The sequence below is a fragment of the Mangifera indica genome, chromosome 19, assembly GCF_011075055.1.
Source record: "Mangifera indica cultivar Alphonso chromosome 19, CATAS_Mindica_2.1, whole genome shotgun sequence".
NCBI classification, from domain to species: Eukaryota; Viridiplantae; Streptophyta; class Magnoliopsida; order Sapindales; family Anacardiaceae; genus Mangifera; species Mangifera indica.
The window spans coordinates 12,809,641-12,836,837 of record NC_058155.1 but is presented as its reverse complement, the minus strand read 5'-3'; the positions used below and the strand labels follow the sequence as shown (position 1 = coordinate 12,836,837).

The 27,197-nt window shown below is 31.4% G+C and overlaps 5 protein-coding genes and 1 long non-coding RNA gene across 6 annotated transcripts; 4 read left to right on the top strand and 2 right to left on the bottom strand.

Annotated features, from left to right (window-relative positions):
* Nucleotides 1-3,233: 3,233 nt before the first annotated feature.
* LOC123202978 (GDSL esterase/lipase EXL3-like) lies at nucleotides 3,234-6,032 on the top strand. Its single transcript, XM_044619126.1, has 5 exons — nucleotides 3,234-3,582; nucleotides 4,159-4,289; nucleotides 4,387-4,620; nucleotides 5,182-5,440; nucleotides 5,517-6,032. The coding sequence occupies exons 1-5, from the start codon at nucleotides 3,315-3,317 to the stop codon at nucleotides 5,705-5,707; spliced, it is 1,083 nt and encodes a 360-aa protein (XP_044475061.1). The 5' UTR covers nucleotides 3,234-3,314; the 3' UTR covers nucleotides 5,708-6,032.
* A 1,094-nt stretch (nucleotides 6,033-7,126) lies between these two features.
* Nucleotides 7,127-8,856, top strand: LOC123203633 (GDSL esterase/lipase EXL3-like). Its single transcript, XM_044620074.1, has 5 exons — nucleotides 7,127-7,458; nucleotides 7,546-7,676; nucleotides 7,773-8,003; nucleotides 8,107-8,362; nucleotides 8,447-8,856. Exons 1-5 carry the CDS (start codon nucleotides 7,200-7,202, stop codon nucleotides 8,641-8,643), a joined length of 1,074 nt encoding a protein of 357 aa, XP_044476009.1. The 5' UTR covers nucleotides 7,127-7,199; the 3' UTR covers nucleotides 8,644-8,856.
* A 2,305-nt stretch (nucleotides 8,857-11,161) lies between these two features.
* On the top strand, nucleotides 11,162-12,840 carry LOC123202937 (GDSL esterase/lipase At5g42170-like). Its single transcript, XM_044619079.1, has 5 exons — nucleotides 11,162-11,420; nucleotides 11,733-11,863; nucleotides 11,968-12,198; nucleotides 12,282-12,537; nucleotides 12,644-12,840. Exons 1-5 carry the CDS (start codon nucleotides 11,162-11,164, stop codon nucleotides 12,838-12,840), a joined length of 1,074 nt encoding a protein of 357 aa, XP_044475014.1.
* A 5,975-nt stretch (nucleotides 12,841-18,815) lies between these two features.
* LOC123202575 (SKP1-like protein 1B) lies at nucleotides 18,816-20,587 on the top strand. The gene is made up of 2 exons (XM_044618513.1): nucleotides 18,816-19,243; nucleotides 20,240-20,587. Exons 1-2 carry the CDS (start codon nucleotides 18,950-18,952, stop codon nucleotides 20,411-20,413), a joined length of 468 nt encoding a protein of 155 aa, XP_044474448.1. The 5' UTR covers nucleotides 18,816-18,949; the 3' UTR covers nucleotides 20,414-20,587.
* A 4,178-nt stretch (nucleotides 20,588-24,765) lies between these two features.
* Nucleotides 24,766-25,135, bottom strand: LOC123202543. The gene is made up of 2 exons (XR_006498993.1): nucleotides 25,043-25,135; nucleotides 24,766-24,938 (listed from the first exon to the last, which is right to left on the bottom strand). It is a non-coding gene; the product is annotated as an uncharacterized LOC123202543 (long non-coding RNA).
* A 41-nt stretch (nucleotides 25,136-25,176) lies between these two features.
* Nucleotides 25,177-25,952, bottom strand: LOC123202936 (protein FD-like). Its single transcript, XM_044619078.1, has one exon. It carries the CDS (start codon nucleotides 25,864-25,866, stop codon nucleotides 25,177-25,179), a length of 690 nt encoding a protein of 229 aa, XP_044475013.1. The 5' UTR covers nucleotides 25,867-25,952.
* Nucleotides 25,953-27,197: the final 1,245 nt, after the last annotated feature.

Here is a 27,197-nt window from a genome sequence, read left to right as displayed (position 1 = left end):
ACCTCAGCAACATTAAATATTATTTGATTTTATCATTGATCCATTATTGATTTTTACCTTCGCGGCTTTAATTGATTATAATTATAATTAATTTTATTATATTTATTAGGGAAAAGGACTATTTTGCTCCAAAGTTTTAACTAAAATTCAAAATCATATTCATGACAGTTAAAAAACTCAAACTCTCACCCATGACTCAACTTCTGTTAATTTTTTCTGTTATAATTAAGGAGAAAATAGTTATTTTATTGTTTCTATTAAAAAGATAAAAAATTTATTACTTTTTCCCTCTTAAGTTTTAGAAACTAACAATTTCACTTTTGTTTAAAGTTTTCAAAATTTAAAAAATAGCATTTTCAACCTCAAACCTAGTGTTTCCATATTTTTCAAACTTAATTGCCCCATAACTTTCAAAAACAATAGTTGCACCCCCACTCTTCAACTTTAGCTTCCGACGTTCCTTTTGACGTCTTATCTGGCCTTCTCCTTCTCCTGAGCCGATGGTAGGTGATGCGACGAAGAGATCTCCATCTCTTCGTCGCACCACCATGTGACGAAAGGGAAAGATCTCTTTGTCACACCATCGTGAGAAGAAGAGATGTCTCTTCGTTGCACCATTGTGTGACAAAGAGACATCTTTTTGTTACACCACCTACTATCGACTTAGGAGAAAAAGGAGGTCGGAAGCTGAAGTTGAAGAGTGGTAATGAATCTGCTGTTTTTAAAAGTTATGGGTGGTGACTGAGTTTGAAAAATATGGAAACCTTAGGTTTATAGATGAAAATGTTACTTTTCAAAGTTTGAAAACTTTAGGTAAAAGTAAAATTGTTAGTTTCTAAAATCTAGGGAAAAAAAGTAATAAGTTTTATATCGTTTTAATATAAACATTAAAATAATCATTTTACCCTTACTTATAATAAAAAACATTTAACAAAAGTTAGACTATATGTGAGAATTTGAATTTTTCAACTGTCGCATGTATGATTTTGAATTTTAGTTAAAACTTTGATGGAAAATAGTCTTTTTCCCTATATATTAATATATTGTGTCCCATTGCCAAATATCATTGACAACTGCCAACCACAACTGGTTCCACATAGATTATATGTGTTGAGAACATTAGGTTTGACATAACGGAACTGTATATACTGTACGACACCCCGTTCCAATTTGTAACGTTGTAAAAAAATTTTACCTTAACTTAAAACCATCAATTTTTTAATATGACAAAAATAAAATTAAAAATAAATTCTTATTTTTCATCCTAATAAACATGGCCCAAAACTCAATTACATTAAAAAAGTATCGACAATAAAAGAGAATAACGGTCATGTTTTGCAAAATTAAGCAAAAAGACAACATCAGCACCAATCAATCAATTCGCACAGAGAAAAGTCTAATTTAGACTGGAATCCAAACAAATACGATTTTGTCGTAATAGTAGTCTAACAAGGTGTGATTTGAGCTACTAAATTATTGCACTTTAATTGCAATTCTTGGTGTCTAATTGTACTTTTTGGATGTGACTTGATCAAATAAGATACGATCGTACATTCTTGCTACAATTTCAATCATAATCCAGATTAATTTCTATTAACGCAATAAAAAAAAAAAGATAATTTCATAAACAAATTAAATAGTTAGAGTAAAATTAAATAATTATTTTTATTTTTAACCTTGTGTCAGAACTTTTATCGTAGATTTTAAGTAAAAGTTTTATAATTTTTAAAATTAAAGAGTGTTTTCTCAATTTTGGGTGAAAAATATAATTTACTATAAATTTAATTTTTTATTAAAACATGAAATTACATTTTATTTCATGGATGATAACAATAAAACATTAAAGTTGTCGAATTATTATTTTGTTTTTACAATTAAAAGAATAATTGAATAAATGGCTAATCTTATTGAGGGCAGATTAATCAATTAATTAACTAAATTTAGGATATAATTCAGTCCATCCGTCAATACTCAATTTTATTTTTGATAAATTTATAAATTATAAAGTTTATAATAAAATTATCATGATCAAACTCAAACACTCACTTTTATTCTTGAGTTTAACTAACATCATTTGAACTAACTTGTTGAGTTTGAGTTAGTCTGGCTAGTTTGCACACTCTTCCATACCATCCAATATGTTACTAGAAACCCTTTTTAGTTTATATCTCGGAGGTGCATTCTGATCATAAATAAGTGAATTTCTGCTTCAGCCTGGCCCTGGTCGATAATTAGATGAGACTACTTTCTATAGGGATACGTGCCCTTCCTCACCACCCTTGTTAATTGTCACGGTACTTCCCTCAAGACTTTAAATTGTTTTCTTTGGCTCTTTCAAATATAGACATCATCTCTCACGTTCGCTTCGTCCTTTGATAACTATAGAAGAAGAAACACGATGGGTCCAGAGCCCATGCCCCGATGCTCACCGTTTTACACAGGAATGCGAGCTTGATTTGACAGGCCACCTAAGATTCCAAAGCTATTAATGGCAGAAAAATTTTCTCACCAAATTTGTTGCCTGCAGGCATCAAAGAGGGGAATGCAATGAACTGGCCTCTCCTTTCATCATTACTTCGTGATTTATGGTGGAGAGATAATAAGTTTGTTATTAGTTGATTATAATAAAGGCTAAAGTAGTTGGCAGACTGACATACAGATTTATAAAGATGACTTGATAATGGAATGATTTAATTATAATTTATTAATAAGGATAACTAATAGAGAAAATATCTTATGCTCGTGAAATTAATAAAGATAGCGAGGTTAAGGATGGAGAGACGGTTGAATCTTCTGACATAGATTATAATGGTCTGCATGAGATTGACTCATACATTCTCAATAATCAGCTTTAATTGGCCATCAGCTAGATTTAATACCTCTGAACTGTACACTCTTGAATCCCACCAAGTAGTATTGGAGATCAAGCTAGCTTCAAAGTTAAGTTAATCTGATGTGGATTGCCTTAAATGTAACCTTACAAAAATAAGCAGATGTTTCGCTCAAGAAAGTGGAAATGGATTTTCCCATTTGCCAGAACAGGCAAAAGTGTGTGTGTGTGTGTCTATATATATATATATATATGTATATATATATATATGTATGTGTGTATGTGTGTGTGTGTGTGTGTATATAAATATGTATGTATCAGTTTTGTCCGCCGCGCAAACCCATGCCCCCGCGCCCCACCACACCCCACCCATGTCGTTGGCATTAAATGAAATGGGAAAGAGCAGAATTTTGTAGAATATATATATGTGTGTGTGTTGAAATCCATGCTAGGCAGATAATCCAGAAAACTTCACTGTCTGTCCATGGAACTGTTTCCTCCTTCCTTCGTTTTTTGGTTTTCTGTTTGTGTTTTAGTTATTTTTTGCACCACAGGATCAGGAGCAATAGAACTACCAGGGAATGTAACAGTTACAGCCGTTTTCGTGTTTGGAGATTCAATTGTTGATACGGGCAATAACAACAATAAGACAACGCTGGCTAAGTGTAATTTCCCTCCTTATGGGAGGGACTTCAAGGGAGGAGTTCCAACTGGAAGATTTTCAAACGGCAAGGTCCCTGCTGATATTTTAGGTCCCGATTCTATCTCTATCTCTCATCTTATGCCATTTCTTATCCATTTGCCAATGATTAGGTTTAATAATATGACACATAATGCATCTTATCAACAGTGTATGTATGAATAGTGCAATCCACTTAATTAGGAGTAATACGTTGGTTTGCATACGAATTATTATTTAATGCATCTCTAAGCATATATTAAATGCACCAACAAAAGCTTAAGCCAATTAGAAGCAACAGTTGAATTTATTCTCACCAATTAAAATAAAGTGACTGAAACATTTCCCAGCAGAAAGAGAAAGAGGCAACAGAGGTTGAGTTTAGGAAGCAGCATATCATTAAATGCCAAGGCCTTTCTTTTCAGTATTCATTGCACTGTATTCTCCCTCCCTGCCTATGGAGATAATTTTGCAGATGAGGTTGCCAGCCTTTTTATTTTTCTTCAGTTTCTAACCCCTGACGCTCAAAGGTCTGGCTTCCAAAAATTAATCATATAAGAGTATTAAGATAGGTGTAGCGGAATAAATAATATTAAACAGTGATCCAGTGGACTCTAATTTATATTAAGTCTATATCTTTTTTTTACAGTGGAAGAATTGGGAATTAAAGAGCTATTGCCAGCATATTTGGATCCAAACCTGCAGCCTGAAGATCTTCTCACAGGTGTGAACTTCGCTTCAGGTGGTGCAGGATATGATCCCTTAACGTCACAAATAGAGGTAAATAAAATACTTAAGTCTACATTTTTCACGTTCAAAGATAAGAATCTTTGTTTCAAACTTTATGATTCAATCTTTTCTCCTTAACATAAAAAAGATAGCGATATCATTAGCCGATCAGTTAAAACTGTTCAAAGAATATACCCAGAAGTTAAAGAATCTTGTTGGAGAAGAAGAAACAAACACAATCTTCACAAATAGTTTATTTGCGGTGGTAGTAGGCAGTAATGACATTGCAAATGCCTATTACAATTCCCATATCAGGCAACTGCAGTTCAGTATCTTTGCTTACACTGACTTCCTGGCTACCTCGGCTTCCAACTTCTTACAGGTAACTTTTAATCCTGTATCTTTGACTATTACTTTCATAAATTCATGAGTTTGATATATAATGTACCATAGTCACTTTGATAGTATTCCTAAGCGATGGTTGAACAAATTTTAACAATGACACTAAATTCAATAAGAGAGATATAGGGATTAATGGATAATATACTATTGACCAACCTAAAAATAAAATATAAAAATTAAGGCTAAATAAAAATAAAATATAAAAGAGTCTAATGAACAAATAAGAAAAGTTAAGAGAATTAATATAAAATTTTAGGAAATCTATTATATTCTACTAATCTTAAACTTCAAAATTAAGATGATAGTTGACCTCTCTTGACTTTAGATCTATCGTAACATCTAGAATGATATAAAAAAATTAATTAAATAGATTGTAAATTTATAAATGGTAAAAGATCAAAAATCAAATCTGGGATGAATATGTTGGGCCTACAAGGTATTTAAGTTTTTTGGAAAAATGGATTTGGAAATTGAATTGAAAATATAAAAGTAATATTCATTCATAAATTTTAACTTTTCTGTCTCTGTAAAAATTCTGAAGGAGTTATACAGCTTAGGGGCACGACGAATCGCAGCTTTTGGTGCACCACCACTTGGATGTTTGCCATCTACAAGAACTGTGGCCGGTAATGGAAAAAGAGATGAATGTATAAAGGAATACAACCAAGGTTCAGAGTTGTTCAATACTAAATTTTCTGCAGCCATTGCTTCCCTTGGTAGAAACTTGCCTGATGCCAAAGTGGTTTACATTGACATCTACAACCCTCTGCTTACACTGATAGAAAACCCCAGTACATATGGTAAATCTTCTGATTTTACCTCTCTGATTTTACCATTATTTTAACCTGAACTTGACCTGAAGATTGTTTTGTTCAGGATTTGAATTTGTGGATAAAGGATGCTGTGGCTCAGGAACTATAGAAGCAGCATTTACTTGTAATTCATTGACCCCTCCATGCCCTGACGCCTCCATTTATATATTCTGGGACAGTTTTCATCCTTCAGAAACAACATATAAGATCCTCGTCTCTCAAATTGTGCAAAAATATGCCAACAGTTTCCTCTGATTAAGAGATACACATATTTTTCGAGAATGCATCTTATCCTTTGTAAAGGGTGTGGGTGCGATAAATTTTAAGAATTGAGTTTGTACCAAGGAAATTACGATCGTCTTCTAAGGGATGAATGTATATGTATATGTATATGTGTGTGTATGTATGTATGCATGTGTGTGTGTGTGTGTGTGTGTGTGTGTGTATTATAGGTAGATATGCTTATGTTTCCTGTAAAATAATTTCAGAGAAATTAAGTATATTCAGAAAAGTTATGTACGCATGACCAAGTTTTTATCCAGGGTGAATTCAATCAAAATTAAACTGAGTTTGAGGTTAACCCAAGCTTTGATCGAATCTATAATATCCAATTTAAAATTTAATTTGTTCAAACTAATACATAAAATTGGGTAAACAGTATGTTTGGATGAAAAAATAATGTTGACCACAAAACAAAGAATGTTATCACAACAATTGCTGCACTTACAATTTAACTCATCTTCTAAGACGAATTTTCTAACAACTTATTTAGTTAGAATCAATCACACAAGAAATTACAATGACTGTTTGGCTCTTTTGAATTATACCTTCGCATAGAGCCCTTGCCCTTGCCCTTGGCTTGGTACGCTAAGGTACAATATTCACGCCCTGTCTTTCGAGCACTAATTAAGTATATTGTAATTGATGATCACTTCATCTGTAAGAGGCTATACTGATGTATACGGTTTCATTGCATTTGTCTCATGGATAAAAGTCATAATATATTTACACATTATTTTCTTGACAACAATTCATTGACTAATAATATATACACTCTAGAAAGGTGAAAAGATATAGAACCAGATTTAAAACTTGGATTATCATTTGAACCGGGGTGGTTGGATACGAGGCTGATTTGAGTCAGCTTGGCTCAATATTCAGCTTGATTCTATTCAAAATCAAGTTAGAGTTTCAATAACTTACCAAGAAAAAGGTTAGAGTTTCAGCGAAGTAATATTGGTTAGAATTCGATACAATTCCCCTTTTAATAACATTGTTTATCTCAAAATAATATTGTTTATCGAATCGATGATACTGTTTATCCCACTAATAATTATTTATCTTGTTAGTACGTCTCCTTAACAACATTTATAATTACCTTAAAAAAAAAAAAACTCAAATTAATCATTATAAATTTGAGCTAAGTTTAAATCAGTTCATATTTAAGCTCAGTTTGGCATAAATCTAATGCTCACAAGCCACAACTACAAACATCCATACTTGAAATGAAATCTCACACAGACTGAGGCTTACGCGTAAATCTCTAACTTAGTCTAAACCTAAAATGCATGACTAACAGATAAAGAGGTTTCACTCTTTCACGTAACAAATAATTAAAAGCTTAAGCAAATGAACAAGTCTGGTCATCCTGTGTATAAAATCCTGATCGAGGTCAGCCAAGAAACGATATTCATAAACAAATATTCTCCTTCTTGTTTCAGTCGAAGCCGAAACTAATTAGAAGGCAATGCCTTTCATCATTTATTCTTCAATATATTCTCTTTTGGCCATTACCATTCTTCAAGTCTATACATCTGAAGCCAAACTAATCTGCAATGTGACAGTTTCAGCTATCTTCGCATTTGGGGATTCCATACTTGACACAGGAAACAACAACAATCTGATTTCAACTATTAAGAGCAATTTCCCACCCTACGGAAGGGACTTCATGGGAGGAAAGCCAACTGGAAGATTTTCCAATGGAAAGGTTCCTTCTGACTTGATTGGTATCTATTATATATTCATTTTTCTTTGATATATGCAGACAATAGGATCATATATGGCTCTTTTATGATATTCGATGATGCTTTCAGCGGAAAAATTGGGAATAAAAGAGTTGGTGCCGGCATATCTTGATCCAGATCTACAAATGGAAGACCTCAGGACAGGAGTAAACTTTGCTTCGGCTGGGGCAGGATATGATTCTTTGACATCTTCGATAGCGGTACAACTAAATTTCAAATTTTCACCCGTAAAATGAACTTTAAATCGCAAGTAATTGACATGCTTAATTATTTCTTATTATGTGTGATTCGATCAGTCAGTTATACCTCTTACGGAACAATTACAAATGTTCGATGAATACATCGAAAGGGTGAAAGAGTCTTTTGGAGAAGAAACAGCAAGAAACATTATAGCCAATGGCTTCTATGTAGTATCAGTAAGCAGTAATGACATTGCTAACACATATTATCTCTTTTCCGCCCGGATGTACCTCAATATTTCTGATTATACCGATCTTTTGAACGCCTTAGCTTCAGACTTTTATGAGGTAAGCCGATTTCTAATAATAGAAATGCACTCAGTACTCTCTACCATGCTTTCCTTGAACAATACTCAAATATCAACAAACTAATTATACCCATTTTACTTAGGGACTATATAAACGAGGAGCACGAAAGATTGCCATCTTTGGGGCACCACCATTAGGATGTGTGCCAATTGTAAGAACTTTTAAAGGAGGGCAAGACAGAAATTGTGTAACATCCATCAATGAAGCATCACAATTGTTTAACAGTAAGTTTAAAGTAACACTGCAAAACCTCAACAAGAAATATCCCGATTCCAGGATGGTCTACGTTGATGACTACACCATTTTGAATGATATGGTCCAAACTCCAGAGAAACACGGTAACTCATTATTTGAAATGGAATATATATTTGGTTCATAGTAAGATTGAGTTCAATAACAAGTTGATTTTTTGCTTATGCAAGGATTTGAAGTTAGTGACAAAGGATGCTGTGGTACGGGTACATTTGAAGTATCAATGTTTTGCAATCAATGGACTCTGAATTCATGTTTTGATGCCTCCAAGTATGTTTTCTGGGACTGTTACCACCCAACGGAAGCAGCCTATAGGATCATCGTGGATTCCTTATACGATGAAATTATTAAGCAGTTGTTTATGTGATTTCTGTAATAACATGCATTTGATTATGCCTGTTGTATCACTTCTGCGTACCTTCAAACATAAATACTTTGAAGCTTTTATATGATAAAATTATATGTAACTTTTACTGCTTTTAGTTCAAGTTATCTTTTAAATAATCTCGTTGAACTGAGACTCAGTCTCAGCCCAGTCCAGAATAAAATATAATGAATGAAGAAATAATGATGAAATATATGTTGAAGTGTATATATATATACACTTATTTCATTTGATTTTGATTTGATGTAATTCTATCAAACACATTCACTTTAATTTAATATTTTTTTAAGCATACTTGTAAAAAAAAATTTAATATTTATAGTTTTTTTTCATATTATAATTGGTATATTATATTTATATATTTGTTAATTATTTTAATATTTATTATAATCACATTCATCATATATAATGAAAATTAAATTTCTTAAATATTTAACAGTAGTTGTTAATTTTATTGATTATCAATTATATTATTTTTAAGTAAAGTTATAAACTTATTTAAATTTTTTATTATGATATCTGTTTTATTATCCCAACAATTGATCATATAAAAAAAAATGGATAAATTATTATGATATATTTGATTCAAATAATTTTTTATTACAAAAAATAAAAGAGTATCATAAATATAAATTATCTTAAAAATTAGTTGGAGTAAATAATTATTGTACTTGGTTACATGTAATCAATTTTTTGTTTTGAAATGAGAAACCCCACCCAAGTTAGACTGTCTCTTTGAGACCAAATCAATCATATTGAGTAGGACAGACCCTGAGTTCAATGACTGAACTTTATAACCATTGAATCAAGTAAGTCAAAATTTAATCTTGATATGTCATCAAAACCCTAGAGATTTGAACTTATACTTTCTTATACATGGAGATTTGTTATATTAATTGAAAGTGTAAGTATTTTAATCTTAAAATATTAATAAATAATGATAAAATTGTAACAAAATTGATAAGTTTTTAATATTTAAAGTGGAAATGTTAATCAAAATTGTATATATTGCCTATCAAATCTTTATTAATAATAGAATATTACTAAAATTTTTTATTACTTCAAAAATCAAATAAAATAATATAAGTAATCAAAAATAAATTGTCAGAGTAATATTATCTCCACTTTGCAGTCCTTTTGTTTTGAAATGAGAAACCCCACCCAAGTTAGACTGTCTCTTTGAGACCAAATCAATCATATTGAGTATGATAGACCCTGAGTTCAATGACTAACTTTATAACCATTGAATCAAGTAAGTCAAAAGTTTAATCTTGATATGTCATCAAAACCCTAGGAGATTTGAACTTATACTTTCTTATACATGGAGATTTGTTATATTAATTGAAAGTGTAAGTATTTTAATCTTAAAATATTAATAAATAATGATAAAATTGTAACAAAATTGATAAGTTTTTAATATTTAAAGTGAAATGTTAATCAAAATTGTATATATTGCCTATCAAATCTTTATTAATAATAGAATATTACTAAAATTTTTTATTACTTCAAAAATCAAATAAAATAATATAAGTAATCAAAAATAAATTGTCAGAGTAATATTATCCCCACTTTGCAGTCCCCCCCCCCCCCCCCCCCCCCCCCCCCCCCCCCCTAAAAAAAAGTTTTGAATCTTTACAATTTCACCACTCTGGTTATCCTGTGTATAAATCCTGATCAAAGTGAGGCAAGAAATGATATTCATAAACAAATATAATCCTTCTTGTTTCAATTTAAGTCCAACTAATTAGAAGGCAATGCCTTTCATCAATTACTCTTCAATATATTCTCTTTTGGTCATTATCATTCTTCAAGTCTACGCATCTGAAGCCAAGGTAAAGTTCAATGTGACAGTTGTAGCTATCTTCACGTTTGAGAATTCCATACTTGATTCAGGGAACAACAATCACCATTCACTTCTTAAGTGCAAAAATTTAATAAGGATAAAATTATTATAAAATCAATATCATTCATCTAATATTTTAATACGTAAGATAGAGGTGATAATCAAATTAGTATATATATTATCTATCAAATCATCATTAGTAATATATTTATTAGTCAATAAAACAAATAAAGTAATAAAAAAACATATTACCAAAGTAATATTACCCCCACCCTAAGGTTTGCATTTTATGCATATTTTTCTCCTTGCAAATGCGCCCCCTCCCCAACTAATATTTAATATTTAAAGTGAAAGTGATAGTAAAATTATCATATATATTTTCCGTCAAATTATCATTGATAATAAAATATTATTAAAATTTTTTATTTGGTGATAAATCAAATAAGATAATACAAGTAATAAGAAATTGATTACCAAAGAAATATTACATCTCCCTAGGGTTTGCATTTTATACATATTTTTCTTCTTGCAGCCGCCACCCCACCTACCTCTGGTCATCCTGTGTATAAAATCCTGATTAAGGTGAGACAGGAAATGATATTAAAAAACAAATATAATCCTTCTTGTTTCAGTTGAAGTCCAACTAATTAGAAGGCAATGCCTTTCATCAATTATGCTTCAATATATTCTCTTTTGGTCATTACCATTCTTCGAGTCTACACATGTGAAGCCATAGTAAAGTTCAATGTGACAGTTTCCGCTTTCTTCGCCTTTGGAGATTCCATACTTGATTCAGGAAACAACAACAACCAACTTACACTTCTTAGGTGCAATTTCCCACCGTACGGAAGGGACTTCATGGGAGGAAAGGCAACTGGAAGATATTGCAATGGAAAGAATCCTGCTGACATACTTGGTATCCATCAAATATATTTCTCTTTGTCGTAGACCATGGTTTTGAAACATGAATCTGACTGGTCAGTTTAATCGGTCCGGTGAAGCCTATTTTTGTTCTATAATTACACAACTATGATAGGTTAAAATTGTTTTTTATATAATTTTAATATTTATTTAAACACTTTACTGGTCTTATTAGTGAAAATTCAGATTTACCCCTTCACTTGGTTGAAAACCGGTCCAGGTTTGAAAGCCATGTGCTAGACACTAGGATGATATGTGGTCTTTTATGAGATTGGATATTCAATTTCAACTACAAATGCTTTCACAGTGGAAAAATTGGGACTCAAAGAGGTTTTGCCGGCATATCTTGATCCAAATATACAAAGCAAAGACCTCCTCACAGGAGTAAACTTTGCTTCGGGCGGGGCAGGATATGATTCTCTGACATCTGAGAAAGTGGTACAAATAAATTTAAAATTTTCATCTGAAAGCTTGTAAAATGAACTTTAAGTCGCAAGTAATTGACATGCTTAATTATTTCTTGTTTTGTGTGATTGGATCAGTCAGCTATACCTCTAACAAAACAATTACGAATGTTCGAAGAATACATGGGAAAGGTGAAAGAGTTTGTTGGAGAAGAAGCAGCAAGGAAAATTACAGCCAATAGCGTAAGTATGGTATCAGCAAGCAGTAATGACATTGCCAACACATATTTTCTCAATAGCTTCCGGCCAGAATTCAATATTTCTGGTTACACCGATCTTTTGGCTGCCTCAGCTTCAGACTTTCTTGATGTAAGCTAAATTCTATTGCACATGCATGCCATGAACAATACTCAAATATCAACAAACTAATTATTTACCCATTTATAACTTAGGGACTATATAACCGGGGAGCACGAAAGATTGGCGTCTTTGGGGCACCACCGTTAGGATGTCTACCAATTATAAGAACTTTTAAAGGAGCGGAACACAGAAGTTGTGTAACAAACCTCAACGAAGCAGCACAATTGTTTAACTCTAAGCTGAAAGTAGTGCTTCATAACCTCAAGGCAAAATATCCCGATTCCAGGATTGTCTTGATTGATGACTACACCATTGTGAATGATATGATCCAAGCTCCGGAGACATATGGTAACCCATTGTTTGAGATTGAATATATATATATATATATATATATATATATTTGATTCATAGTAAGATTGAGTTCAATAACAAGTTGATTTTTTGCTTATGCAAGGATTTGAAGTTAGTGACAAAGGATGCTGTGGTACGGGAACATTTGAAGTAGGAATTCTTTGCAATCAGTGGACTCTGAATTCATGTTTTGATGCCTCCAAGTATGTTTTCTGGGACAGTTACCACCCAACAGAAGCAGCCTATAGAGTAGTCGTGGATCACGTCTACCAAAATATTATAAACGGGTTGTTATTGTGATTTATTTACCAATAATATTATGTGTATTGAATTTTTGTACACAATTTTGATATATACATAATATATCATTATGCAATTAAATAATTTTTAATTAAAAATAAAATAATATATAATCACATAGTGATATATTATCTATGTATTCAAATTATATATATATACACATAACATTGTTCTTTATATAATAACATTATTATTATTAAATTTTATGCATGTATTGACAGATACAAACAAATTAAGGTATTACTTTATTATTATTGTACTAGTAATTTTAAATAAAAAATAAAATTAACAATTAAATTCACTGTTGATACATGCATTATTATTCTAAAATTATAATTATGCATGTGTTATCACTTGTGTGTCATCCTCACTAGATTTTGCATGTATATATTCAACATATGTACTTTGAAACTTTCATTTGATAAAATTATATGTAACTTTCAGTGTTTTTGGTTCAAGAGAGATAAATTACAGATAAATCTATTGAAATTCTTATTTAAATTTGTTAATAATGATCTATCAATCAATCAAGACTTAATCTCAAATCTATATACAAAGTCCAAAATAACAACAAAATAGTTCAATCTCATTCAAATTTTTTTAAAACATAAAAAGGGCCACCTCCTTAACCCCTTCTCTCCTTCCTCATCTCAACCTTAGTCTCTTACTTGAGGGTTGATTTGTGTCAAATCAAGTTTAAATAAATATCAGTTAAAGCTCGATTTTGAATCTAAAATAGTTAATTCAAACTTAATTCATTTTATCTAACAATGAGTTTAAATTTGTAAAATTTAAGTTTGAATAGATAAATTTTGTTATATAATTATCATAGATTTCTTATGTCTACATATATATAGTCATATGTTGTTGTTATAGAACTCACACTGTTGTATTTTCCATCCACTGTCATAAATTTCATATGAGATTGTCATAGGTTCATATATATGGGGTCAAAGTATTCAAGTTCAAAAGAGATTTCAATTGATGGTCCAATGGTTGCACATGTAAGTGCCATTAATTCAAAGGGACATGGAGGACAAGTAAATAGCTAATGTGTATTCTTATTTTGGTAAAAATAGTGTTGTCATTTGATTAGATGTTCTTGAAATTACGAGTTATTTTGTTTGATAATTGTATTTCTCTCTCTAATGTGTATCATATTTAACTTGTAATCTCTTTCTTATTTTGGACATTATTTGTAAAGTTTTTTTTTTGTAATGAGATTCTTGAATATTGAAAAACTTTTGAGAAAGTATTCATTTTTAATCTTCAATTCAAATCTCTGCCAAAAGTTTCTGCCTTTAAATTTTGAAGAATCCTTAAGCGTTATTTTCAGTATTGAGCTGATTGATGCTGGGAAAATCATATGTAACCTTTACTGCTTTAGTTTAAGATAACATGCAAATAAGCCATTTTAAATCCTAATTTAAATTTGTTAATAACAATCTATTGATATCAATTTCATCCCAAGGAAGGACAGAGTCAAGAATAAAACATAAGAGATAAAGATTAACAGTAAAATATAAAAGATCTATTCTAACTTGGAATAACAATAAAATAAAATAAAATAATTCACTCATTTAAAAAAGTAAACTTAAAGGACCTCCTCTTCCTTTTGTCTCAACCTCAACCTCAACCTCTCATTAAGAATGTCAAATTCGAATTAAAGTAAACTCAAATAACCACGGATATGAATATAGAATATGTACATTTTAAATTGACAATGAATTCATTAAAGAAATCATTGGATATGAAAAAATCATCAGAAAAAATAAAAAATTGCTAAATAATAAAATTTTTGATAACTTTCCAATGTTTCAAACTCAATCTCAAATTATCTTTGAATTGAGTTTGATTTATGAGATATTGAAATTTTTACCACTATTTTATTCCGTGTATATAAAATTGCCACCTATCCTAAAGCTTTCACAAATATACCACAACAGTAATCACCTTCTCCAAAATACCCCTCTTCAATCTTTTATGTACAAATTCTCTCTCCTCTTCTCTGTAACTTTTTTCTCTCTTCTTCTAAAGTGATAAAAGAATCAATCATTCTCTCTTCTGGAAAAAAATGTTGAATTCTTCAGATTTCAAAAACAAAAGCAGGAAATAAAAAATTCTTCAGATTAAGAATTCTTCAAAATAAGGATTTAAAAAAAAAAGAGCAACTCACAAAAAAACTCAATTGGAAAAAAATGACTATCGAAGAATATCACATTCAGTAGGATTTAACTGAAAAAAAATTAATATTTAAGAATTAAAACTTAAAAAAAAAATTTGCGTTTAACCTAAAAAAAATAAAAAAAGCTTGGCGTGAAATCTGGGAATTGTTAACGCCAACCTGGCCTGTATATAGAAGGGTTGGCAACGCCAACCCTTACATGTACATAATGTATTTATATTAATATATATTATTATATTATTATATTAATTTTATATATTATAATTATATTATATTATTATTATATAATATATTTATATTTTAATATTATATATATATTATAATAATATAAATAATATATTATTTTATAATTATATTAAAATATATTATATTATATTATTATAATATATATATATAAAATATAATATATATTATATAATAATAATATATATATTATATATTATAAATATATATTATTTAATTATATAATTATAATAATATTATATATTATTTTAATATATTATAATATATAATTATATTATATTATATTATATTATATCAATTAAAATATTATATATATTTTATTATATATTATAATATAATTAAAGATAATATATTATATATAATATAATTATAATTATATAATATATTACATATTATGTAATAAACATATAATATTATTATTTACATTATTAATATAATATATACATTATATTATATATATTATATATAATATATATATATTTTATTCTCTGCAATATTTTCTTGCAGAGAATCCTGATGCTTCTGTCATAAATCTCTGGAAGGATTAAAGGTGGGCCTACCATTCAAAAAAACCAAAGAGTGATAGCAAATATAGCTTGGCGTTAACGCCAATTTTTTTTTTTATTTCCCCAGCTCCCTTGTCCCACCATTTGCCCCCAGCTCCCTTTTTTATTCATTTTGACCAAGGGTAGGCGATGGCGACGCCAAGGGTTGGCGATGCCGTCAACCCTTGGTTTATATATTATATATATAATATATATAATTATATATTATAATATATTATATATAATAATATAATATATAATAATATATTAATACATATTATATATTATAATATATAATATTATATTATAATATATTAATATTAGATTATAATATTATAATATATTTAAATTTAGGGATTGGCGTAAAATTCAACAGCTTTCACCATTTTAATTTGTTAAATTAATTTGAAATTTGATACAAATATAAATTAATATTATATTATATATAAAATATTATAATATTAATATTATAATATATATATATATATAATTTTGTTACCAAGGGTTGGCGGCATCGCCAACCCTTGGCGACGGCCAACCCTTGGTTTATATATTATATATATAAAATGGCACCCTTGGTTTATATATTATGTATATATTATATTATAATATAATACTGTAACCTTTTTTATTGATATAGGTCTCATCTCTTTATAAAAGATAAAATGCAAGCATTAACATACGTCCTTTTTATGAAATAAAATAAAATATAGTATATATTATATAAAATGACAAATAATATATACATATATTATATTATATAATATTATATATTATAATATATAATAATATAATATAATTATAATATTCTAATTAAAAATATAATATAATATATTTTATATATAATATTAATATTATATATTATAATATTATAATATTATTATAATATTATATATATTATTAATAGTATATAATATATTATATATTATAATATAAATTATTATATAATATTATATTATACTAAATATTATAATATAAAATATTATATATATTATTATAAAAGTATATATATAATATAATATATTATATATTATACTGTTGTGGTATAATATATATAATAATATTATTATATTATAAAATTATTATAATATAATATAATATTATTATATTGCACGCCAACCCTTCTCCTGCTTTAATATTGCTTTAATATTTATGGGTTGGCGTGCGCCAACCCTTCCCCTGCTTTTTAATATTTCATCGGTTGGCGTACACCAACTCTTTGCCTATTTTTTAAATATGGGTTGGCGTAACACCAAGGATTGGCGTTACGCCAACCTTCAAAAAAAACAAAAAAGCGTTTTTTTTTTTCAGTTAAATGTTTAATTTTTTGTTTTTCACTTAAATCTTTAAACGTTAATTTTTTATCTTTCTTCAGTTAAATACTACTACATCTTCTTCTCCGATCATCATTTTCTATAAGGTATATATAGTGGATATGTTTGAGTTTTTATAGGTTATTCTTTTTTTTTTAAATCTTTACTTTGAAAAATTCTTTATATGAAGAATTCAGTTTTTTTCTTCTTGTTTTTGTTTTTGAAGATGAGGAAAAAGTGGGAGTGATTCTTTTATCACTTTGGAAGAAGAGGAAGAAGAGAAAAAAAAATTACAGAACAGAAGAGAGAGAATTTATGCATAAAATATTGAAGAGGGGTATTTTAGGGAAAGTGAGTACTGTTGTGGTATATTTGTGAAAGCTTTAGGATAGGTAACAATTTTGTATACACGGAATAAAATAGTGGTAAAAATTTCAATATCCCTTGATGTATTTAAGGGGAGAAGGACTATTTCCCACCCAATTTTTGATGCGTTCTCAAAATGCCACACACGCCAGATGAAAATCCAGTTTTCCCACCCATGAGCCGTTAATGTGGATGGTTTCTATTTGCATAAGGGTAAAATGTCCATTTTACCCTTGTTAGATGAAATGACAAAAATACCCCTCTGCAAAATTCATCCCAAAATTGATGTGAGGGTTTTCCTTCACCCCCCTTAGGTTTTAGAAGCTAACATTTCACCTTACCTAAAGTTTTTAAACTTTGAAAACTAACATTTTCACCCCCAAACCTAGGGTTTCCAAATTTTTCAAAAAAACAGCCGCCCCCCATAACTTTCAAAACTAGCAGTTTCACCCCCATTCTTCAACTTCATCTCCTGGCGTAGTCACCTGCCTCCTCCTTCTCCTGGTGCGACAGCGGTGGTGGTCGAAGAAGGAAGAGACGGAGATCTCATTCTCCTAGTGCACGATGCGACGAAGAGACGGAGATCTCTTCGTCGCACAATGCGACGAAGAGACAGAGATCTCTTCGTCGCACAATGCGACGAAGAGACAGAGATCTCTTCGTCGCTCCACCCAGACGAGTCGTCCTTCGTTGCTCGTCGCGTCATCCAGACGCTACGACGAAGGACGACGAAGCGTCGTCCTTCGTATGTTCTTCCAGATCTGGACGACGCTTCGTTGTCCAGATCTGGGCGACGAAGGGTCGCCCTTCGTCGTCCTTTGTAGTCAGAGATCTCCCATCGATCGATTGCAGCTGTCGTCGGTGGTGGCCGGAGAAGGAAGCAAACCCTAGGGGGTGAAATTAAACTTTTCAAACTTTGAGGATGGGTTAGTTATTACTTTTTAAAACCTGAAGGGGGAAACGGTAAAATTTTAAAGTTTTAATGTTTTAAATAGTAAATGACGATTTTGCCCCTGTTCCTAACTGAAAAAATGGACTGCAGTTTGGTCATGAGTGGGAAAACTAGATTTTCATCTGGCGTGGGTGGCATTTTGAAAACGCATTAAAAGTTGGGTGGGAAATAGTCCTTCTCCCTTATTCAAGTTAACCCGTGAACTATGCTTTACATTCCTTTTCGCCGAAAACCACCCCAATAAATCTATCAGCAATTCTAAGCCCATTAAAACGGTAAAACAATAATCAGATCCATTGATCAAATTCATCCAGACTACATAACTGCCCCTGTCTAACCCCAAAACCAACTCCTTGACCTCTGATCAATATATATTATATACACGCGTATATAAATTTATTCAATATTGAAAATAGTATTGTTTATTGAAATCGTGGGGTAGGTAGTTATCTCCATAGGGTTTCTGACATTTTGGATCGATCGGTTGATTGAGCGGTGCGGAAGAATGTCAAATAGCAAGAAAATCACTCTGAAAAGCGCCGATGGGGAGGCGTTCGAGGTTGATGAAGTGGTGGCTTTGGAATCGCAGACGATAAAGCATATGATCGAGGACGATTGCGCCGACAATGGAATTCCTCTCCCTAATGTGACCAGCCAGATCCTTTCGAAGGTTATCGAGTACTGCAAGAAGCACGTCGAGGCCACCAAGTCCGACGATCGTTCTGTTGATGAAGATCTCAAGGCCTGGGATGCCGAGTTCATCAAAGTTGATCAGGCCACTCTCTTTGATCTCATCCTCGTCAGTCGTCTTTCTCCCTTACTATTTATTTAATTGATTGATTCTTTTCAAGGCATAATCCAAAAGCTAGAATGATTAGCTTATTTTCGAATAATTGGATTTATTTAATTTTTTTATTAGTATTACACATATCGGGCATTTTAACACAATTTATCAGTTATTTAGATTATTTGCAAAACAGTTATAATTGTGTTATTATTATTCATAATCAAATAATCATAAGCTGTATTATTATTCACAATTAAATTATTCACATCGGTTATCCTAAATATGTCACAATTAATGATTTAATCCAATAATTTGGATTAAATAAGCTATACTATGTACTCACTTGATCAAATTCCTAATTGGTAAAATCAGAGGGAAGATTTGATTGTGAAAGATATATAATTGGGTATTTATTGATTGAATGTGTATCCCTATGCTTTTACTCTTTAAAAGTTGTGTATTATTCATGTCCTTGTAATGGTAGGTGTATCGTTCTCCTTGTTATTATATTACAATTTGAATTTCTGAATTCATGTAAAGATTGCAAATCAGTTGATTTTTGCTGGGTATAGACTATATTAACTTTTCATGTACAAACAAGTATGATAGGCTGATTTTGAATTAGAGATAAAGTTGATAATTAGATCATTTAATTATGTAATATCATGCCAATTTTGTTTGTACCCGTTGATACCTATCATTTTTACATGAATTATTACTCTTTTCTCTCCCTGTAATAAATAAGTTTTTTTTTTCTTTATGTGGAATTATTGCATAACTTCTACTGCATGTTAGCAGTTTTTTCGCAAGCTTCTGTATTCCATTGTAATGGCCATATTGGCTCTGTGTTGGAGATTCATGTATCATGTTTTCAGTTGTTCCTACGTCAACGATAGTGCTTTACCTTAATATATAAGGATATAGGTGATTCATCTTAAATTATTTTTATCGATTTTCTATACTGTTTTACTGTAAACACCTGTTTGTATTTGTGCTCTGTTCTTTTAGGCTGCAAACTATCTCAACATCAAAAGCTTGTTGGACCTGACTTGCCAGACAGTTGCAGATATGATGAAGGGCAAAACACCAGAGGATATTCGCAAAACATTTCAAATTGCAAATGACTTTACACCAGAAGAGGAGGAGGAGGTTCGTCGGGAGAATCTTTGGGCTTTTGAGTGAAAATTATGTAATTCGTCTTTTGTTTTTCTTTCTTTGGACATGTGCCTACTTAAACTTACTTAGTAAAGTGTTAAACAATTGTTATTTGGCTCCGGAATTGCTTCAACCACCTTTATGCGACCTACTGTATGTCTTTTTGAATCATGTTATTTATGAGAACATATGTTCTACCAACCTGTTTTTCTTTCCTTCTCTTGAGATTACCTACAGCCATTACTTTCACATAAATGACAAACATTGTTATGTAGCTTTTCTTCTGTTCTCTGTATTACGGGCTAATGATTCTGATAATCTGATATGCATGCAGAGATTGATAATCTGGTATGTATAGACAGATAAAATTGGAATGTTGGGTTTCTAGATTTATTCACACTTACATTAGCTAGTTTAAATCTTTCATCCTCTTCTGTCGCAAGTATTTATTTTCTCCATATTATGAATTGCATCATCAAATACGGCCAATATATTAGATCCAGTGCATCCATGATCGGGTGAACATACCCTGTACACAGGTGGATCACCTTGGCGGAAACTTGCAGCAGGGCCATTTTAAGAAGTTGAAAGGGCTGGCCCGCAGAACCCTGGTAACGAGGTAAAAAAATAAATAAATAAATAAATAAACAAATTACAAGGCAGGCGGTCCGCCGGGGGGACACCAAGTCCTTTGTTCGTCAGAAACAGAAAATCTGTTAAGCACAAATTTTGTCTGTATATTTGGAACGAACGCTTCTTCGTAGTATTATAAATAGAACAGAGTTGGTGAGATTTATGAATATATACGGATGATCCCACCAAACCAATAATAGCTATCAAAACTTGTATATACTGTGTCTTCTAAAACTCTCTGTTTTTGTAGTTTTGCAAATAAATTCAATGGATAAAAGTAAGGGATTTGACATCAAGATGAAACTTAATCAAAATCAAGCACATAAGGAGAATTTTATGCGAAAGGGAGAAAACCATGGAAAAGACAAGAACTCTAAAAATAATATATTGAAACTCTAATAAAACAGAGCATTTTATTATAGGGGTTGATTTGATTCAAGAATGGTCAATTCAAATTGGTGAACAGTAATGTCAAAAAAGATGAACAATAATGCTAAAAAAACAATTAGTGGAGAAGAAAAAAATGAAACCCCAATTGCTTGAAATCACAGGTGAAGAAGGAAACAATTGTTAGAGAAGAGAGCTCCCACATCGGCAATATAACTTCTTTTGAGTTGCTTGATATTTGATTAATTGGTTTTGTGAATAATTAGGCTGGATTTAGTATGGAGCAAATCAAACAAGACTCAGTTTTGTGTCGGTTAGAAATCTATAAACTAAAACTCAATCAATCGATTCAAACTCTGTTTATTACATCTGAACTCAGACAATTGGGACTGAATCCATACATATTAGTAACTCTCTAATGCAAACAGTCAAATTTATTTTCTATATTTATGGTCCCAATCATGGAAGCACAATGAAAATATCTTCTGGAATATCAATCCCAATTTAATTTCTTTCAATTATTTTGATCGCTTTACCATTAGTGGGTTGGACGTAAGATCCAAAAAGCAATTTCACCAAAAAAAAGAACTTGGGTTTTCACTTTCTAGAACCGTGAGAATAGATATAAATTCGAATCAAATCTATTGTTTTGAATCTTTGACTTGATAATTTAATTTTAGTGTGATCTATTTGTCTGTCCAATGATATTTTTTACGCTTCTAACAATATTGTTTTTTTAATAAACAATTTTTTATTGACACTACATAATTTAAATGAGTTTTGGATCTGTAACTCAAGAGCAACTTTGTCCTAAACCCTAAATCTAAACTCGAATTAGAGCAAACTCATTAATTTGGACTCAATTTTTACTCATTTGTCATTCCAATGAAAGGCAAGCCCGTCCACAATGGTAGCTCACCCATTAGCAACAAAGTAGCATATTAGAAGAAATAAAATTAAAAATGAAACTCCCATGCCTGCACAATTGGTCCATTCATTCAAACAAATACTCATGGGGCGCATTGGACCCTAGCATTCTCCGTAAAGCCAAAAGACTTATTCCCCACCTAACATGCAGTAAAATCTCAAACCCAAACCCACTCATTTTTTAAAATTTAAAATCCTATTTATGAGTTAAATTATGTTAAAATTTTCAGTTATAATTGAATGTAAAATTATTATTTTAATAATATTATTAAAAATATATATATATTTATTACATTTTCCTTCAAGATTTTAGAAACTAACAAATTCATCTCTAATAAAATTTTTCAATTTTAAAAAATCACATTTTTACCCTTAAATCTAAAGTTTTTTTTTTCACTCTTCGACCACCATCTTTAACCACCGGCGATCGCCTTTTTCCACGTTAAACATTGTCATCGCCATCTTTTCACCCCTCCAACAAGAACCCATCATCATCCAAACAAAAAGATCACAATGGTTTCTCAATATCGACAAACAATGCATGAAGGAAGACAATAGACAAAGGACGAACGAAATCTTTTTGCTTGATTTAGTTGTTATTCCTTGATGATGGACAAAATTGATGACGTCTGGAGGGAGAGGGAGCACTGGAGAGGGCGAGAGTGTTGGGAGGAAGAGAGCAATAGTAACGGAAAAGCTCATCAAAAAAATATAAAAAAAATTATTACTTTTTAAACTTTAGATAAAAAAAAATTATGAGATTTTTAAATTGAAAAATAAAAAGATAATAAAACTTTAGTTTTTAATTTTTTTATTAAATAACAATTTCATCATATTTTAATAAATTTTTTCAATAAAAATTAACCCACAAATGAAAGTTTGAATTATTGAAGATAGGAGAAATTGAGTTTGGGATAATTCCTACTCGTGGGTGGGAACAAGTCTTTCGGCCTCTCCAGGTTTGGCCTTCCACAGCCTCTCAAGGAAGCTGCGTGGGCTTGCCAAGCCTCGCTAACCAACAAGAATAAGAGGCACAATTATTATTATTATTATTATTATATACACTTTACCGGCGAAGCAATCCATCACTTACATAATACACGATACCTTAGCAGGGCATTGACCATATCTACCAACCAAATCCCCCGTTGGGATTAGGTTTACAGCATTTTCAAGCAAATATCTACCAATATTTTATTGCCAAAAATACACCACAAAAGAGCCAACAAAAAGATAATTTACTTTAACAATGATAAGAAGTTAGAACATGTTCCATCTGCATACCGCACTTCTTTATATAGCCAAACAAAAATACTTCCCAGCTATGCTTTTTCCATCTCATAACTATAAAAAAAATTTAAATATTTATTTATTTGTTAAATTTTATTATTACTATCAAAAGTAAACTCGTTATTTAAAATTTTATTTAAACTAATATTTTAAAATTTTTGCTACCAAACTTTATATTTTTCAGATTTAAAAACTAACATTTCCCCTCTAACCCAAGTCTAAAGTTTTAAACTCTCGTACTACTCTCTAGATTTTTAGAAAATTTTAATTGTACCTTAGTCTTTCTTTTTCTTTCTCTCCAGCAACGATTCACTGCTATAAACATTCAGTCTCTCCCTTTTGCCTTATCAGTCGCTAAAATAATTTCATCTTTATCTCTGATAAAAACAGCCAAAGAGAGGAGGGAGAGTGGCTGAAAGGGAAAGGGAAGACAGGACGAAGAGAGCCGACGATCAGAGACGACGAATGGTTGCCGAATATCAAATTTAGAAACTAAGAGAAAAAGAAGGGGTGAAATTGAAATATTTTAAAAAGTTGAGAAGGCAGCTACAATGGGGAAAAAAATGAGAGTTTAAAACTTTAGACTTTTGGAGGAGAAAATCAATTTTTAAATTTGGAAAATACGAAGTTAAAGGATAAAAATAGTATTTTAAAATTTTAGAATAATTTAAAATATGAATTTAAATAAAATTTTTAAATAATGACAGGCAAAAAAAATATTTAAATTTTAATAATTAATTAATGGAAAATTAGGATTGCATTAATCCTTGGGTGGGAAATAGTCCTTTGGCCTATATATTGATTATATCCAGGGCAGCCCAAGCATCATGAGAAAGAGCAATATATGCAGAAGGCCAAGGAGCTACGCAGCAGGCATAGATAGAAATAGTTACAGAATGCCCACCATTGGTCCTCTGCAGCTTAGGATCTTTAAAGTAATCTTTCTTTCTTCTCTTCTCCTTTCTTCAAAGAATCAGAAAAGCTTGATAGAGATTATGTTTCTAAGGAAAAGAACAAAGATCAAGAAGCTCCATTGGAATCACTTCAAACATCATATATAGATACAGAATGACTCCCTGTGTTGCCTGCCCCTCAGTTTACCATTTTAACATCTTATCTATATATATATTTAGCTATATATAGATAAATATGTCTCCTCTTTATCATAATTGAGAAGCTATCATGCAAGCCAAATTGACAAAAAAGGCAAAAAGAAACGAGAACAAAAATGCTGCATCCTCACTACTCAAAATGGAGCAGTTGAGGTTCTGTAGAGTGTGCTCTTTTTTGGAAGCTGAGCAGAAGTCACCAGTAACTGCAAGCATACCATGATATGCAATAGGCCTATTTAGATCTCTTTGTTCAGTCATAAAAAATTTGTCAAAATAAGGAAAAAAGAACAAGATTTTATTCATTCACCTTCTGTTGCTGCTTTTTTAGCTTGGTATTCTCTTCCAACAGATGGGCTACTTCAAGTTCTAACTCAGTTGTGTAAGCCTGCACAAAGATCTGAAACTATATCATCAATTAAATCAACTCTCGAGTTCAAAAATTTAACCACAAACACAGAAAGAAAATTTGAAAGAGAGTGAGAAAGGACAAAAAGATTCCTGTTTTCTAGCTCTAGACCGAGCGGCTGACTCTCTGTTCTTGATCATGCGCTTATGTCGCCGCTCTTCAGAATATTCGTCTTTTTCTGAGACCCTTTTCTTGCAATATGGAGGAAACACTGTTGGAGAACCCGTAGCATCTAGAACAGAGTTGTGAGAACAACCAAGAGAGCAAGTTCCTGAACTGTGATGACCATTTAACTTTTGGTTAGGTCTTGCAGGACATGAACCACTTTCCGGGTGTTGAACATCTGAACAAGCAGAGCCAGAATTTAAGCTGAGCATGGTGGCAAGAGGAGACTTCAAAGGAAAACTTGGTTCAGAAGAGGGACGTCTAGGTGATGGGTCATTGTTGAAGGGTCTAGCCAAGAAATCTTGAAGTATCAAACTGGGATAGTTTGAACGTCGGTTGTTGCTGTACTTGTTAATGTTATTAGAGAGGATTGAGTTGGAATGGTCGTCCAGAGAAGATAAGCTGATATCTCTCCAAACTTCTTCCATGGTTGTTCTGGTTGGAGAAGAATAAGATGGAGAGAAAGGTGCCGGAGATGAACAAGTGGAGGAGGTAGATTTTGATTTTGAAGGTGAACGGGAACAACTAGTATTGTTGTTCCTGCTGGCTGAAGGCCACATGGTTCAAAGTTGAAACTTCAATGTCAAAGAAAGAGAAACCAACCAAAACAAGGACTAAAAATGGTCAGGAAGAGAGAAGTTTTAGTCCCCTAGTTCTGGTTCGTGAGACTCGTGTCCAATCCAATGCAAATATATACCATGCAAGTTGTACAAAATAAATAAAAAAGAACCTGCAAATCTGCATTTTTTTTACACTTCTTTTCATGACCCTCCTATTATTCCCACAGTGCGATTAGGTGAAGGCTCTGGAGCTTAAGTTTGGCCGTGGTGTCTACCTCTGATATAATCTTTCATGTATCAGTGCTTTAAAGTAAAGGGAAAATAAGTGTGCCAGCCTAACCCAGGACTCGCAAAGCTATTATATTTTTGAATAGTGGGTGCTGAGTTGGAGCTAGCAAGCCAGCAAGCTTTCGCTTTCACATTCACCAGTGTGTTTTTGCATTGGAGGATTGAGAGGAAACAAAGAGACATCAGTCGCTTGAAAGGGCTACTTTGTGTGGCAAAGTGGGTAATACCCGAGCAAGATTAAATGGCTTTGAGATTCTAAGGAGGTATATAAATTTAAACTCTTAATTTATCTTGTACATCCAGAGAAGAGAGGTGGAGCTGTTATTTGACAGCAAGCTACGGCCATTGCGCTCCAAGAGACTCCCCTAGCCACACCCATAAGTCTGCCATTTCTTAATGACCTCCCTACTTTTTTCCAAGTAAAATTCTTTCATATTTGTTGAACTCATAGAAATACGGTAAAATAATTGTCATAACTCATAGAAAACAAAATTAAATAGAACACTAATATAGAAATAATTTTAAAATTGTTTGAAGAATATCTACATTTATTGTAATATTATAATTTATAGAAATGGTGTTGTCATCCTACATTAACCATTGATAAATTAAATGTTCTAATATGAACTCATACATGCACCTTTTCAACAAGGGAAGCGAAACCTTAAGCTTGAGATGGATTTGTTCCATTTATTGTATGTACATGGATGAGAATCCGTTCACTTACGCTTTGAAATAACTAACATACATCACTTCACTTAGTTGGATATGTGATATCTCAATTGATAAACTAACTCAACTGCAAAACAATATTTGAAAGGTGAAGGGAGCGAGTATAGGGGTAAAGGGGTAAGGGAAGAGAAGACATGTACATGATATGATTTTTACCAACTCAACTCTGTGTGGGAAGTAAAGTTATAAACAATTCCAACAACTATGCACTTGAATAGATAAGTCGCAAAGTGTCGTCAAATTCATGGTTGATGCATATAAAGCTGTCTGCTCTGCTGCAAAATTCCTGGATTGCTCAGTTGTTTACTCAT